This window comes from Camellia sinensis, unplaced genomic scaffold (assembly GCF_055761805.1).
Source record: "Camellia sinensis isolate YWXY unplaced genomic scaffold, ASM5576180v1 Unanchor1, whole genome shotgun sequence".
Lineage (NCBI taxonomy): Eukaryota > Viridiplantae > Streptophyta > Magnoliopsida > Ericales > Theaceae > Camellia > Camellia sinensis.
Window position 1 is genome coordinate 4,407,667 of NW_028128987.1, and position 16,814 is coordinate 4,424,480.

At 30.2% G+C, this 16,814-nt stretch overlaps 1 protein-coding gene across 1 annotated transcript; it reads right to left on the minus strand.

Annotated features, from left to right (window-relative positions):
- Nucleotides 1–338: 338 nt before the first annotated feature.
- Nucleotides 339–11,985, minus strand: LOC114269100 (beta-glucosidase 12-like). Its single transcript, XM_082910772.1, has 13 exons — nt 11,331–11,985; nt 10,812–10,881; nt 7,257–7,315; nt 4,782–4,857; nt 4,362–4,439; nt 4,187–4,274; nt 2,090–2,345; nt 1,760–1,875; nt 1,422–1,639; nt 1,304–1,335; nt 1,079–1,181; nt 845–953; nt 339–711 (listed from the first exon to the last, which is right to left on the minus strand). Exons 1-13 carry the CDS (start codon nt 11,496–11,498, stop codon nt 534–536), a joined length of 1,551 nt encoding a protein of 516 aa, XP_082766898.1. The 5' UTR covers nt 11,499–11,985; the 3' UTR covers nt 339–533.
- Nucleotides 11,986–16,814: the final 4,829 nt, after the last annotated feature.

Here is a 16,814-nt window from a genome sequence, read left to right on the forward strand (position 1 = left end):
GCAAAGCTTTATCATCACACTACACTCCATTGGCCTTTTGGACTGCCATGTTTGCCGCTACAAGGCAATCATGCCTGACGAAACCAAACCTTGATCTTGTTGTTTTCCTAGTCTTGTTTGGAATTAATACATCTCTAACAACCCCAAACTTCATAAACATCGCATAAAGTCCCTTTGGATTCATAGATGAGGGAATATTGTCCAAAAAGTTTGTGTAACTACCTGGATTGCCATCGTCAGACCTTTGAAACTGTCTCTCTCTTCCATACAGCACTGGTCGCCAACCTCCCGCCTCTCTTGCCATTTCAAATAATCCAATGTTGGTCTATTCATGATAATTTTGGTTTGTGAAAGGTAATTGATATTCTGATAACTGTTATTGATTTATTTCGGTTACATCTCTTTCTTGTGTGACCATTAAATTATGTTTAAAAGAAAATTGCTAGAGATCATTACAAAGTGTAGAGAAGAATCTAACTTATTTTACTAATACATTTGTAGGATGTAAAATGATTGGAGAATTACATTTTGAATCATATGTCTCCATTTTTGAGAAGATTCTTGAACCATTTGGCTGAAAGTTTGGAATATCTTTTCAAACCATTTTTGTAATCCACGTAGTTGATGCCAAAACGAACTGTGTAACCCGAGCTCCATTCAAAATTATCCAGCAGTGACCATGCAAAATATCCTTTCACATTAGCACCATCCCTATATGAAAAACAAAATCAACAGCAAACTTCGTATGTAATAATTTTTTTATTTATAATTTCTAAAATTGTAACTTTCGCACTCATATATTTTGTAAATGCAACATTATTTGTTAGTCATCTTCAGAACTTACTTGATTGCTTGTAGAAGGAAAGAAAGATGGTGATAATAGTAATGTATCCTTGTGTTGTCGGCAAGGGCTTCTTCAAGTGATAATGTAGCATTATTTGCCTCATCAATCCCTGAAATGAATGGGCGAAGAATGTTTAGTGTAAACTTAATTTGTAATTACAAATTTATTAGATTTATATGTTACCATAAATGAAACAATTTTATGTTAATGCAAAATTATTAATGAATTGATTACCATTCTCCGTGATATAAATAAGCGGATTATTATATTTTTTCTTCACGTAGAGAAGAATATCATAAATGCCTCTTGGATAAACAAAAAGCCAAGTTGAAGCAGCCTGCAAGATCGTGTAAAGTTATGGAGTTGATTATGAAAAATCTCTATTCATATGCAAGTTAGTAAATATATTAAATTTAAACAAGCTCCACAAGAAGAATTGCTTAAATTTCTATTTCTTACCATCGCACCGATAGGAACCCCATTCCGCTTAGCTAGCATAACAAAAGAATCATGTCTAGTTAGCACATATTAAGTTACAATAACGTTTTTAATTAATGGTACAAAACTTTGAACTTACTTGTAAGGTTAACCTGAGAATCTGTTAAATAACTGGCATTTACACTGTTGGAGTTTGGTGTGTATGCTGCATAATTAGCGGTGTAATAGTTCAGCCCGAGAAAATCAAATGATCCTTTTAACATCTTGGACTGTTCTTTGGAGAACTTAGGAAGTCGTTTTCCCACAAGAGTCCGCATTGTATGTGGATAGTCACCGGTTGTTAGAGGGTCCATAAACCTCCAATACACAAGGAAAAACATAGTTAGGACATATTATAAATTGATGGCCCTACTTATGACAATATTGTTCAGTACCATATATGCGTTATCACAAAAAGGACAATTATAAAACACTCACCATCCAAACATAAAATCAAGGGCCCTTAGTGCAGCAGTACGGTCTTGTCTTTCTTCTGAGAAAGGTACCATCCAATGTGATATGAGTGTAATTCCAATCTTTCCCTTTTGTGATGTCTGTTTACATTTCTATCGTTTGAGTAATTCAAAACTATCTAATATATTTGTATCCAAAATTTATCATATGTAGCAAATCGATTCTTAAAAATAAAATTACTTTAGTTTCCATCGACTATGGTTAGTAAGTAGCATTAAAATTAGCAGATACTTCAAAACTTTTTGATAATGATGTGAATTATATATGTAGTTTCCTTGGGTTTTCAAGTGAGACCTGATACTTTCGCTTGTACAAATTTACTGCAGTTGCATGAGCGAGAAGTTCGTGGTGTGATACAATATATGGCTCAGTGCTTGAATCCCCACCAGTACAATTTAACTGTAGCCATGAAGAGCATCGACCTGGTGCATAGTTACCAACTGCGTACCCACTCATGCTATATGACCACGGCTCGTTCAAGGTGATCCAGTGCTTCACCCTATCACCAAATTCTTTGAAGCAAAGTTCTGCAAAGCCTTTGAAATCATCCCTATAAAGTCGATCATCAATGTTGGAATATGACACAAATACGTTACAATGTTTTAAATTATGTTAAAAAAAAATGATATATGTAAAAATTGTATTGAGATTTTAAATTTCTTGAGGCTTTCTTTTTCTTATTAAAATTTCTTAAATTGTCATTAATATGACCCTAATTTTTAACACAGTAAGAAAAATAAATTATAAAGAAAGATTATAAATAGATTAAAGAAATGTAGTGTACTAAAAATAATATTTAAAAAACTATTTGAAATTTATTCAAAATTTGAATATGTACTATTTAAATATAAAAAAAATTGTATGGTGCAAATTTAAATTTAGGCCAAGTTTGGCAATTGCAAAATAATCCATCTTTTTATCTTTTTTCCATCACATCACCTCTCTACTTTTCTGCACATCTTTTCGTAAAAAGACAAAAAGTGCACTTATTTAGGTCATCCCAAACAATGTTTTAGTGTGCCACATTCAAGATAATATGATTTGCACATTTTTAATTATGCGTATCTTTTAGTGTATTTTAAAAAAAAAAATACTGGGTATGTTTGGTTTGTGTTTGAGAGATGTGTTTTAGAGATAAAAAGTACGAAAAGTTGTTTGGTTTGATTTTTTTCAAAAGATGTTTTGGAAAATTATTTTGAGAGAGAGTTTTGGAAAAAGTGATTGATTTGATGTGTGTGAGAGAGAGATTTGTTTGGAAAACTTGTTTGGTTTACAAGTTTTGAGAAATTTTTTTGGAAAAATTTGTTTTGTTTGATTACTTTTAAAAACTTATTTGTAGAAAAAATTTCCCAAAAATTTTTCAGAAATACAAACCACTTTAGAAATTTGTAGTGGACTATGTACTAAGAAATAGAAAACTATGTACTAAGAAATACTTCCATAATTTAAATTTGTAGTGGACAATTAAGGTACATACACTTTGTCCCTTTAAGTTTGGTCATTTTTACACTTTGTTCCTTAAATTTTATCCCCCACTTTAGCTCTTCATATTTCATTTTAAAAAAAAAAAAACTCTAAAAGCTAACTTACGTTCAAAATTAGATATAAAATGATATATTAACAGTCATGTGACATAAATATATTTTATTATATATAACTCACAAATTTAACATAAATCCAAACTTCAGTATAGTAATATATTTTTTTATCACGTGGCAATTAACATAACATTTTTTTGTTTAATTTTGAACAAAACTTAAAACATGTAGAGTCAAAGTGAAAAAAATAAAAAAATAAAATTAAAGGTCAAAAGTGGAAATATTGCCATACATAAAGTGAGCAAATAAAACAATTAAAAGAAGAAGAAAAAAAAAGTGAAAACAAAACGGTGCTGTTTTTGGATCATATGGAAATGTTTTTTAATATTTTATAATATATATATATATATATATATTATTAGAAAGTATAATACTCTAATTTTTTCATCAAATTTTATGATTTTTATTTTTAATTCTTAGAAAATAAATTGAGCTGTCTCACTTGCGAGGCTTTGCGATGAAAATATAGGATTCAACTGTTCACCCTAGTTTGACTTAAATAAACCATTTGACAACCATCAAAAACAAAGAAGAAAAACAAAAACTCAACAATTAAGAGCATATTGTGATTTTAAATGAAGAGATTAACCATCTCAAAACTATAAGAGAAAAAGCAATTTGCTTTATTCCCTTCATATATATATATATATATATATTCAGTATGAAACAACAATTTAATTTAAAAACAAAAATAGAAAATTTTCATATGCTTCTATCTAGTTTAAATATATACAAATATCACAAATTGACTAGCTAAAAAATTGAATCATTAGATGAATATGTTATTACTTACACAACTTTTGGACTTAAGAAACCACCATACTCATCTTCCAATGCTTGGGGAAGATCCCAATGGAAAAGGGTCACAAATGGCTTTATACCTACAAATGTCAGCATAAGAATATAAGACAATTTTGAGGCTATTAAAAAAGATAGTTAATGATGACACGATTGAGTTGAATCATAACCTTTTCCCAAGAGCTCATCTATAAGGTGGTTGTAATATTTTATTCCTTCCTTGTTCACTCCACCACTTAGCTTTCCACCTAGAAATATTACAAGTATCATCCAAAAATTATGCAAATATAGGTAAGAAAGATAAAAAAAAAATAGTATGGTAACCACTGATTGGATCATCCTAGTTCATAACTTCTATCAATTTTTTCCCCTTTTTTGTTAGATGCCTAGTATTACTCAAATCAAATGATTATAATCTCATTTTGGGTCTCACTTTATTTTTACATCTTCATTTGAGCCCATTTTTCACATATTCTTTGTTACAATTGTGGTTTCATTTGCTTGTGTTCTTAGATAGGACCCTTCTTCCTTGTATATATATAATGCATATTTGACAACATTTAGAGAAACTGTATAATTGAACATCTTACGTGGCAATACTCTAGACCATGAGATAGAGAATCTGTAAGCATCTAGACCCATTTCTTTCATGATCTCTACATCTCCCTGTAACATCATTAGAGAAAAAATAAACTAATAATAATTTTTTTTTTTCAATAAATCAATTCAATTGTATAACTAAAATTTACTTATGAAAAAATGTTATATTTTTCCCATTAAATTTACAACATTTTCAAGTACCATAAACCAGTGAGATTTATGTAAGCAATATTCATGTAAGCGTATACACTACATTTTAACGCACTATAATAGTTAGAAATCCATCATTGGATTATTGGCCAATGTCAAAAGCTGGAAACGGTCCAGACTGCTCGAACCTAAAGCCATGGTAAGTCTCTTTACAATTTATTTGAGCCTCATATGAAACTTCTAAGCCCAAAGGTGAATTTGGATTTCATAGGCAATTTTACATGGAAATTTCCTATACTTTTAAATTTACCTAGACCATTCATTCATACTTTTAAAAACATTTTCAATGATATAAAATTCACTTCATTCCAATTTGAAACCAAGACTAGGTAGTAGTTTTCTTTTAGGACTTCTATTAAATAACTGGTTACGTATTGAGACTCTTGGCTTATTTTTGTTGTATTTATTAAAATTGTAATAATAAAGAGTGGTGATTTTTATTATATGTTTGGATGATGATCATGTAATGGATGATTGTTTTTATTTTCATTAAATTAGTTTTTATTTTTTCAAAACTCAAATATATCAACTACTTTGATATCATTATTAAATCAATCCAACAAATCAAAAAATTCAAAACTAAAAATATTTCATATATTAAACATATTGAGTACACATTACAAGCTTAACAACTACACATTACATGATCATCATCCAAACATATAATAAAAATTAATTTGGTAAAATAAATAAATAAATAAATAAATGCGTAAAAGATTTATTAATTTTACATAATTTTATCTTTGGTGGGTAGAAATAATTTTTAAAAATTCAAAAATATTTCTTTGACATTTATTTTTATCAAAATTAGTTTATATTTTATCAAATTGAAGACTTGCCCTTGAAATTGAGTAATGATATCTTCAATTGTTCTTATTTGGAACAAGATTTAAAATTTATGGTCAAATTTGTTACAATCAAAAAATCAGGGACCAAAGTGACACGAGCCCCAAACTAAAGATTGTTAGCGTGATTCACCCTAAATTTATCACTACCAAATTTTCATTCTCCCTTCTCTTTCTCAATCCATTTCTATTGTCACCACCTGGTCTAAGGAGATGGTGAGAGTAGTGATGTTGCTAGGGTTACAACTCAGATAAGTTCAATTAGATTAGGAGGTTGTCTGAGCCTAATCTAAATTGTGCTAAGATCTGTCCAGGTCTGCACAGGCTCAAATTATAACTTGAGTTTGTCTTCTCAAGCCCAATCCGAGTTAAACCCGAGTTGCATGAATTGCACATAAATTTTAGTGGGTTCTTTTTTTTTTTTTCGCAACTAAATTAATAATTTATTAAAATTAAACTCTATTTACAATTTTTTTTTAAAAAAAAATCATTAATAACATTAAAACAAATAATTTTTATAATGTAAGAGATATGCCACTATGGTAGTTTTTACAATTTATGAGTGAAAAAAAATAAGAAAAAAGATTTTTTGTATTGTGTTACTTGTGTATATAATATATATTCAATATAATATAATGATCTAAATTACTTTAATATCATGTAATGGCTAATAATTTTATGTATATTTAATATTTTTATAATCTATATATATAATTTGAGTTTCGGATTGCTCGGGATGTCTTTGTCCAAACCGACTTAAATTTAATTTGAACTTTTAAATTTTTGTTTAAATCCGTACCGAATTCAAAAATATTGTACCTAAGCCCTAAAACAATTAGGGCTAAGGTCGGGTTGCTCAAGTTAAGCTCGCCCAAGTTGCACCCCTAGACATGGTGGAGATGGACGTTTTTGCTATAAAAATTGTTAGAGAAATATTGAAAAAATATCTCTAGACACCAGAGGTGGTTGTTGGTGGTTGAAGACAGCTACCAAAGATGATGGCTGATGGTCGGAAAGGGTGGCCAGAGGTTGTTGGCTAGAGGAGGGACGGAGTTCTAACATTGTTGATAATGGATATCAAGAAGGTGAGGGGGGCGCATTTTGAGAATATTAATATATGAGGAAAAAAACAAAAGAAGACTTACAAATAAGTAAGTTTGGTCAATAAAATTGACTTGTAAGCATCCTAAATACATTGAAGGAGGGTTTTGGAATTGAAAGCCTGTCAAATTCTTTGTCGCCCTTCACAATAAGCCTAAATTTAAATACAACAAGCTTATCTAAAAAATATAGCATTGCCTAGGATATATATATATACATATATAAATGGACCAACATGTAATTTAATGCTTTTGTGAAGTTGAAAACAAATTATGGAAACAACTTGATAACGCTTAGATGGATGTATACCTTGTAACGATGATAAGAATCAATAGCCACATCTCCATTACTACCATCCTGTATTTTACCTGCCACATCACATCAGAGGTCCATTATGAATGGTTTCTATCAGATTCAATTATTGGTCAAAAATGACTTGGAGGAATAACTCTGACTTTCACTGTTTTTTGATTGGTTCAAATTATTTTTTATTTTATTTTATTTTTGTCTTGCACTCACCGCCCTCACGTTGAGGTGAGGTTGCTGAGGTCACCTCCCACTAGATCCCCAGCATTGTTGACTGTTGGTTGGGTGAAGATGAGGGGCTGTTTATATCAAGTCTAGTTGTCATGAGAGTTGTCTACCTAAGCTCTACTTGAATTATATGAATTCAACTTGGGCTATATTATTCACAAATTTAAGATGAGTTACATTTTTTCTTTCCCAGCTATGCTGTTTAATTTTTTAATGTTGAGTCCTATTACCATTTTTTTTGGGGGGACAAATCATATGTAGCAACAATAACATAACAACTAAACTCTTTACAAAAATAATCTAATAATGGTCTTATTTGGAAAGTTGCCTATTGAGTTTTTTTTTATTATTTTAATTTGGTTAAAAAAATTTTGTTTGAGAAATTGATTGATTTTTTTTTTGTAATTGATTTGATGATTGTGAGAGAAAAAATGAAATAATTACAGATTGAATGTGACATTTTGTCTTATTAATTGTTTTAGCTTATTTTGTCTAAGGCCTCGTTTGAGAATAAGCTGTTTTAGTAACTTTTTGACTTTTTACGAAAATATGTGCAGAAAAGTAAATAGAATGATGTAACAACTTATAATAACTTTTTAACTAAATCATGTAGTTGCCAAACGAAACCTAGTGGGCTATTTTAGCCCAACTTTCTTTCCAAACACTCCCAATATAACAAAGGGCAAAAAGGTGTGTACTATTTTAGGAAGTGGGTTAAAAGTCATTTTCTAACTTTTAACCCACTTTATTTCTCACAAAAAAAAGTCAAAAAGTTAAAACCAAATCAGAAAGTCTGCTTTTAACCATCTTCTCAAGTTATGACATTTGTGGGGTTCACTACCACAAATGCCAGAACTCAATCCTATGCGAGTCATAATTAAAAAAAAAAAAATTATAACCAAAAATCACGTATCTTCGGTCATAATTAAAATAATATCATAATAAATCATAATTAATACTACAATGTATATAAATATATTATGACTAAAATTTCAATAAGTTAGTAAGTAAAAATCATAAAAATCATAAGCAAGAGTACATGACACACCCCAAAATGAGTGGTACCATAAAATTTATCTATAAAAAATACCACTATTGGAGCAGGACACCAAAACCACATAATATAAACTTGAGAGTAGAGAGCAGAGACAAATAGCCGAGATGGTTTCGTTATGAATATAGAAATTATCACATGTGTTAGGAATCCATGTAATTATGTGGTCATTTAATAATATCTTACAATTTTTTAACAAATATATTAATTTTAGGGTTATGTAATCGTTTAGGCCTTTACTATAAAGAGAAAATTGGTGAAAAGTCAATTCTAAAGTGGTACAAAGAATTAGATCTAAGAAAAATCTCATTTGGTGATAAGGACACGCCGAAAAAAGTTGCTGAAAAATTGATTGGAAAACTGTCCCTTGTGGTTTGAAAAATTACAAATATCCTATTTTTAGAATTTTTTATTTAACAGAATTAACTAAAAAATGAAATTCATAATTGCTCTCCTATATAATAATAAAATTACCCAAATTATTAATTGAAATATATTTATAACATCATTAAAAATGGTTAATTGACTTGATGATTTATTAATAAAATGAGCAATTTATTATGAAATTAGAAACCTCAGGGGGTGGAATGTAATTTTCAAAATCACAGACGTGATTCGTATTTTAATCAAATCTCTGAGAGTGTATTTGTAATTTACCCAAAAAAAATTAAAAGTGCAATATATTCATTTACATTTCACTCACCTTTTCATTTTTCTTTATAAATTCATATCAAAATCTATAATTCAAACGAAATCTTAGGAATTTTAAATCTTATTCAAATCTTAGGAATATTTGGCATGATAAAACTCAAATATTGGGTTTGAATTTTAAATTTGTGGAGAAATTAATGAAAATAAAAAGAAAAAAGAAAAAAAAAACAGTAAATACAATTGAAGTTCATTTTTTCTCCCTTTTTTCTTTTTCCTGTATAATTTTATTTTACAAATCCAAGATCTAAACTCCAAAACAAACAAACAAAAACAAACAAACAAACAACAAATGTCAATACTTTGAGCTTATGTCATTATCATTTAATAGAGGGGTTAAAAAAATTAAAAAAAAAAAAGTAATTAATGTGAATGCTATTTCCAAACATGAAAATTTTCATTTTTGACATTCAAAACGAATGAGGCCTACGTTGAACTTATGTAAACAACTACACTTTTGTCTACCAAACATTATAGTATTCGTTGATTTTCCAACAATAATAATAATATGATGGGGAAAAAAGAAAATCACAAAAACTAAACCAAAGCTTCAAAATTTCAAAATTGAACTTTACTCAAAATTTTATCTTATTGAGTCGATGAAAACAATCAATTAAATTTTGATTGTCAAACCTGATATAATATACAATAAACAAGATAGCCAGAAATTTTCAATATCTTAAAATATTATAGTTTTATATTTGTTCGTATGAAGTGAAAATATATTAAATAAAAAAATTGAAGGAGAGAATGCATAATTTATAATTTTTTCATTTGTCGTCTTTACTGTTTAACAAAAGTGAAGTTTACATGGATTATGTAATCCTTTGAATTGCAAGCGCGCGCACATATATATATATATATATATATCTTAATGAGCTTGCGATGCATAGCACTCCTTTGGGAAGTTTGATTGGGGTGGGTTGGGGATAAAATAGTCACAAAAAGACAAAATAAGCTTTTAACCAAATAAGACAAAATGTTACATCCAAACCAAAATCATTTCATTTTTTTTCTCATAAAAAAAAAAAAAAAAAAAAAAAAAAAAAAAAAAAACCAAAAACTCATCCTAAACGAGACTGATTACGCCAAGCTAAAATAACTAAAAAATCAAAAAACCAACTCACATCCCAAACGAATCATATAAAGCTTGATTATTGAGTTTTCTGTCAAGTTAATACATATATATATATATATAAATATATATTTTAATAAAGCTCAGTTAACTTATTTTAGTCAAATTCAATTGTAAGCATTTGTTGAATCTAAATATTGCAAACCAAATTCACTTGAGTAATCCTAAGCAAGTCATTCTCAATATTTGTCTAACTCCCACCTAAAGACTCGAAAACAAAAAATAATAAATGGAAGATGTAAGGTCTTGAAATGAAACTTTTTAATTTTTGAAGCATTACATAAGTAATGTCAGGTAATAATCGATAACTAATAGATAATTATAGGTAAGAGGGGATATGAAATGAGAGAGAGAGATAGAGAGAGAGAGAGAGAGAGAAGAGTATATAAAGGAAATAATTTGATGAGCAGATTAATTAAAGAAGAAATGAGACTTGGATATCTATGCGTGAAGGTATCCCATATGCTAGGACCTCTGCCACCTTCATTTGCTGCACCTTCGTACTGAAAAAAAAGAAAAAAGAAAAAAGAAAAAAGAAAAAAAGAAAAGCATGCATGAGAAAAATATTATTTCACCTAGATTGAATTGCTTCAGACACATCTAAGTAGTTCATTTGTGTGAGTCCTACATAGGTTCCATAAAAATTAATAACTCATGTCTATTTGAAACATGTCATTTGTGCGAAAACAGTTTACGAAATTAAAAAATAATAATTTTTTGGTGTTTTGTAAAAGATTGTTATTTCAAAACAAAATCCCCCAAAAGTTTTGGGAAACAATTCACCGAACTTTTTTATTTTTTGTTTTTTGTTTTTGTTTTCTAAAAATAAAAACAAAAATCAAAAGCACAAACCAAACAACATAACTTTTTCTTGATGGGCAACCAAACAACATAACTAATAGCACAAATATGAACCACAATATATGGCAAATTGAGGTAGATATAAAGGAACCTGATAAGCAGCAGAGGCTGTGCCAAAGGTAAAACCGGGTGGAAAATTGGTGCGATTGAGAGAGTCACTGCCATAACTACTATGTGTTGAAGCTTCCTCACTACCATTTGTTGCTGTTGTTCTTGATTGAGCTATTACAAGGAGGAGGGACAAGAGTATATAACCCATAATTGATTTTGGTTACCCTCTCACCTCTTGCATGTTTTGGCTTTAAATATATAGTGCCATTAGAATAGGTTAAAAATTTGTTGTCCTTTTAATGAGAAATTCTTGTATGTTAATACGATAACACATGACATTGTTTTTTACTAATCATAAATGTAGATATGCTCCCTATTATTCTCTAAACACTCGATATAAATGTAGTAAACTTTATTGTCAAAATTAATCACAGTAGTAGAAGATACCACATAACATATACCTTATCTACTTACAAAAATTACGCATATATTGATCTGGCAAAACGCGAAATAATGACAATCTTAAAATCTGTTGATTAAAAAAGGATACTGGAAGTAAGATTCTTCTATAATCTCATTGATTCACAAAGAATACCGAGAATAAAAACTCAACAATAGTTGATTCACAAAGTGTATCCAAAGTGGAAACAATAGAGTACAAAACTTGAAATATATGAACTTTCAAAACTATCCCCTTGCCCTAATGCTTACATCTTTATTTATAATAAATCAAATTTTTGTAAAATAAGAAACTAATAAAATAGGAAAATTGCATCATATCAAATCAGGAAACTAAATAATTAAATAATTCTATAATATTCTATAATAAATTAGAAAATTCATAATCAACTATTAATTTCAAAACAATAAAATAAAAATATTTATTTTTTAAATTTCGGCTTGCATCATTATGATACTTTTTAAAATTCAGTTGCATCATTATGCAAGCCGAATTTTAAAAAATAAATATTTTTATTTTATTATTTTAAAATTCATAGTTGATTAGGGATTTTTTAATTTAGTATAGAATATTATAGAATTATTTAGTTATTTAATTTCCTAATTTGATATGATGCAATTTTCTTACTTTATTAGTTTTGAATTTATTTCTATTTTATTAGTTTCTTATTTTACAAAAATTGGGTTCATTATGAATAAAGATATAAGCTTTAAGATAAGGGAGATAGTTTTTGAGAATTAATATACCCGAGGTTTATACTTTTTTGTTCCAACTTTGGATATTGTTTGTGAATCAACCATTGTTGACCCTTTATTCTCCATATTGTTTGTGAATCAACGAGTCTAGAGAGGAATGTTACTTCCGGTATTCTTGTTTGAATCAACAGATTTTAAAATTGTTAATATTTCACATTTCGCGCTGCATCATATATTCTATCTACATACAAAAATTACTCTTAATAAATTGAGAGATTAGTCAATAATTTATGAAAGAATACAGTTCGTTTGATCTTCTTAGTCAAATTCCACCATCTATGTCTATTTAAAAAAAGAAAAAAAAAAAGAAAAAGAAAAAGAAAAAAGAAACCATTGTATTATGTCACAAAAATATACATTATCTCTTAGTATGTAGAAAAATTATCTACAAAAATTCTCAAAATTTGAAATATTTGTCTCAATTTGACTCTGATGTGTTCCACACTAAATGTACATTCAAACTTTGAATATTTTTCTTGATACATTTTTGCTCTCTCTCTAACTACACATTGAAATCTTGCTTGTGAGCCATTTTATTTTGCCCCACTCTACCCTTTATTGCAGCAATCTTACTCATTGCCACATGCTTTTTCAAAATCATGCGACAGTGAGTAGGATTGCTTATTATGACGTAGGTGTTATGAATTCAAATATCATAAACAGTTTTCCATGTGCTGGGAGATAAAAACATGAACATTATACTCTCTCCAGACTCTGTAATGATAAAAATCTTGTGTCACTGCCCTTTGTCTTGATTGATGTTCATCTTCACATATCAAATTTAAAATTTATGCTTATCATAGAATCGTTAGAGAGTTGAACCATGGCAAGTAGTGAACATTTTTTGAGAGAAATCTTATCTACAAGATCACACTTTGCAATGAGAAAAATGGCTATGGTACCATCTTAAAAGTCATTCATGATTGTTGATATCCTAATAAACAAACATGCTGATCTTTGTTCTGTTTGGGGGGGAATTATTGTTGTTTGGCTCCAGTTGGCTTTTGACAGTGTTGTTTTTGTTGTGTTATTTGTGATGGTTATTTTTCGGTCTATTTGGTTGGTTTTTCATCAACTTTTAGTAGTTGTGCTTGTATATAATTGAGCGCAATTTTCGGTGTCAACCTTGTTAGAATCATCTTGTCTCTTTATGATGTATTTTTTACTCACCTCTTCTTTCTCTTTATTAATGTAATATCTTGTTATTTTGTCAATTTTTATCAATAAAGTTTGTCTTTGCCAATAAATAAATAAATAAAAATACAAATGGGCAACCATATGCTTGGAAAATTACGCTTTACACTTGTAAATGATAAGACTTTTAGAGTTGTTTTGAATCTTCACATATTGTTAATCTTTAAAAAAATTGTCCAATAATGCATGCAATTTGATTGGGATCCAATTCTTTATTAGTTTAATGTATCCTCTCTAGTGTAAATTGGAATCTAATAATTAGAAGATTTATGTCTTCTTTTCAATATGCATTGATTGAATTAGACCCCTACATAAAAATTGACTTTTACTCCCAGGTTCAATATTATATTGTTGTGCAAATTTGTTTACCTTGAAAAATACACAGCATTTGATTGATTCATTTTGTATTTTTGGTGGACCATCTCCATGGTTCAATTAATGGAATTTTGTGTATTGTTATTAAGTATGTGGGAATAATAGTTCTCATTTTTTTTAATCAACAAGTAAAATCTTTATTGATGAAATCAGCATTACAATGATGATAGTTCCAATCATCATAAAGGTGACTACATCTATCCCCCATCTTCCTTGCAAATGAAATATTTTTCGAGAAAAACGAAAAATGTGTGAGAAACCTAAAGAATCACCAAAATCACCAAACAACAACTAAAGACGACCAAATCTGCAAGATCTACTCAAAGTTGAGTAAGGAACCTCACCATTAGAGATAGTGTTATGAATTTCGGCGTATTTCTGAACGACGTTGCAGTCGTTAAGCCCTTCATCTTTCTCAGTCAACGACTCAGTAGAGCCTCTATTCTTGTTTCACCGTCGCGGCTGCCAAAGAGGGTTTTTCTAGTGAGAGCTTGACTTTGGAGACGAGCACCCACTGGAATACGGAGAACACAATTCTGATGGCGGTGCACACCAGGATTACTATCTCTATGCCGAAATTTGAGAGTATCGCCTCCCTCATGATTAACTTGTTTGACGGTAGCGCATGGTGTAGTACGACTCACTCAGCTCAGTTTCATCTCACTCCGCCAGTACTAGTTGTTAATCATTAACTCAAGAGAGAGAGAAGAGAGAGAAACACAATGCGGAGAGAGAGAGAGAGAGAGAGAGAGAGAGAGAGAGAGAGACAGACAGAGATAGAGACAGAGACAGAGACAGACAGACAGACAAAGGGAGAGCATTTGGTACGAGATAAAGATTGTGACGACGACGGTGAAACCGCGACGGCGACAGAGTTGCAAAACGAAGAAATGAGATGGGAGAGAGAGAGAGAGAGAGAGATAGGAGGGTTTGTTTTGTGTTTCACTGTGGATACCAAATATATAAGGGTAATTTGGTTATTCTGTAAAAGATTATCCTTATGGACACAATAACTTTGCCCCTAGATCTTTGAACAAAAGAAAATCGAATTTGGACTTTTGAACCAAGAGCCCTATTTTTTTTTTTCTTTTTTCTATTTCTACTTTCTCAATTGCTACCCATCGTCGGCGACTTGTTGAAAAATTGGCCAATGCTAAAAAAATATCAGCGGACAAATGGACGCGTGTACTACGCACAAGAGGATACAACCCTTATAACCTATAACTGATTTTTGTTACACTGTCGGCTCTTGTTTCATTTATATATGGAGTGTGTGCCAACCAAGAGGCACAATAGTTAGAGTTTTGAGTCAAACACACCATTTAGTAGCAAACTAGTTTCTCAAAAAAACATGGTACCCCGGTTTAGTTTTGAAATTAATTTTGAAAAATAATTTTGTGAAAATAATTTTAAAAATTCAAAATTTATTTGACTATAAATTTTCGAAGTTTTTTTGAGTTTTATATTTTCACAACAGAAGACGAGAGAAACTGGGGTTCTAGGCCATTCAGGTTCCTAAATCTTGGATCCTGCACCCATGCTTTGCATTTGTTGTGCACAAATCATGGTTAGATTCACAGGTGCAAGAATGGGTTGGGTATAGAGAAAAGATCAAATTGTACAGTCTTAAACCTGAATTGAAAAGGTTGAACACTTAACTGTTTGGTTGTGTAGAGGATCAACTGAAAAAGGTTGAAGATGAGTTGCATGAGTTTGATTTATTGGAAGAATTAAGGCTATTAGAATCTCAAGAAATTGCAAGAAGAAGGGAGGTGAGGAATTTGGTATGGTCATTAAAAAAGAAAAAGGATTGGATTTGGTTCCAGAAGTCTAGATTGAACTGGGCTCAAAATGGGGATAGAAATACTAGGTTCTGTTACATAATTGCTAGCCAAACGCAAAGAAGGAACTTAGTGGACTCAGTGGTAATTGATAGTGTTAGCATTGAAGATATAGAACTGCTGAGAGAAGAAGTGTTAAGGCATTTTACAAAGGCATTTTCGGACGATTGGCCATCTAGACCAAAATTGTTTGGTACTAAAGTAGCGGAGCTTCTTGAAAAAGAATTCACAATGGAAGAAGTATGGGATACAATAAAAGGTTATGATGAGAATAAAGCGCCAAGACCGGATGGGTTTAACATGGCATGAATCCAGAAATGCTGGAAGTTCATAAGGAGTGATCTATTCCAATTCATGCAGGAGTTCTACAATAATAGTAAGTTGGTCAAAGGGCTCAATAGCTCATTCGTTACCCTTATTTCGAAGAAGATCAGCCCCTCAGGTTTGACAGATTACCGGCCTATAAGTTTGGTGGGTGTAGTGTATAAATTATTGGCTAAGGTACTTTCAAAAAGATTGAAATGGTATTACCATATGTGATTAGTGAAGTGCAAACTTCCTTTTTGGGAGGTAGGAACATCTTTGATAAAGTAATGATTGCCAATAAGGTGGTGGATGGTGGAAAAAGTCCAAAATGAAGGGAGTAATATTCAAACTTGATTTTGAAAAAGCTTACGATTTGGTCAGCTATGAGTATTTGTTTTCTATGATGGCAAATTGGGCTTCGGGAGAGATGGTTGGGTTGGATACGAACTTGTGTCACTATGACAAGGATTTCAGTACTTGTTAATAGATCGCTAATCGAAGAGATTTGTCTACAAAAGGGATTAAGGCAAGATGATCCTTTATCTCCCTTTTTGTTTAATATAGCACTTGAGGGACTTCACCTATTGTTGGAA

What these genes read in the sequence shown, in the direction of transcription:
- LOC114269100 (XM_082910772.1), bottom strand. Translation starts at nt 11,498, where the DNA reads ATGGGTTATATACTCTTGTCCCTCCTCCTTGTAATAGCTCAATCAAGA. An exon ending in TTCTTAAGTCCAAAAGTTGT is followed by an intron (nt 2,346 to 4,186) that starts GTAAGTAATAAC and finishes TCGACTTTATAG; the next exon opens with GGATGATTTCAAAGGCTTTG. An exon ending in GGGTTCCTATCGGTGCGATG is followed by an intron (nt 1,182 to 1,303) that starts GTAAGAAATAGA and finishes ACGATCTTGCAG; the next exon opens with GCTGCTTCAACTTGGCTTTT.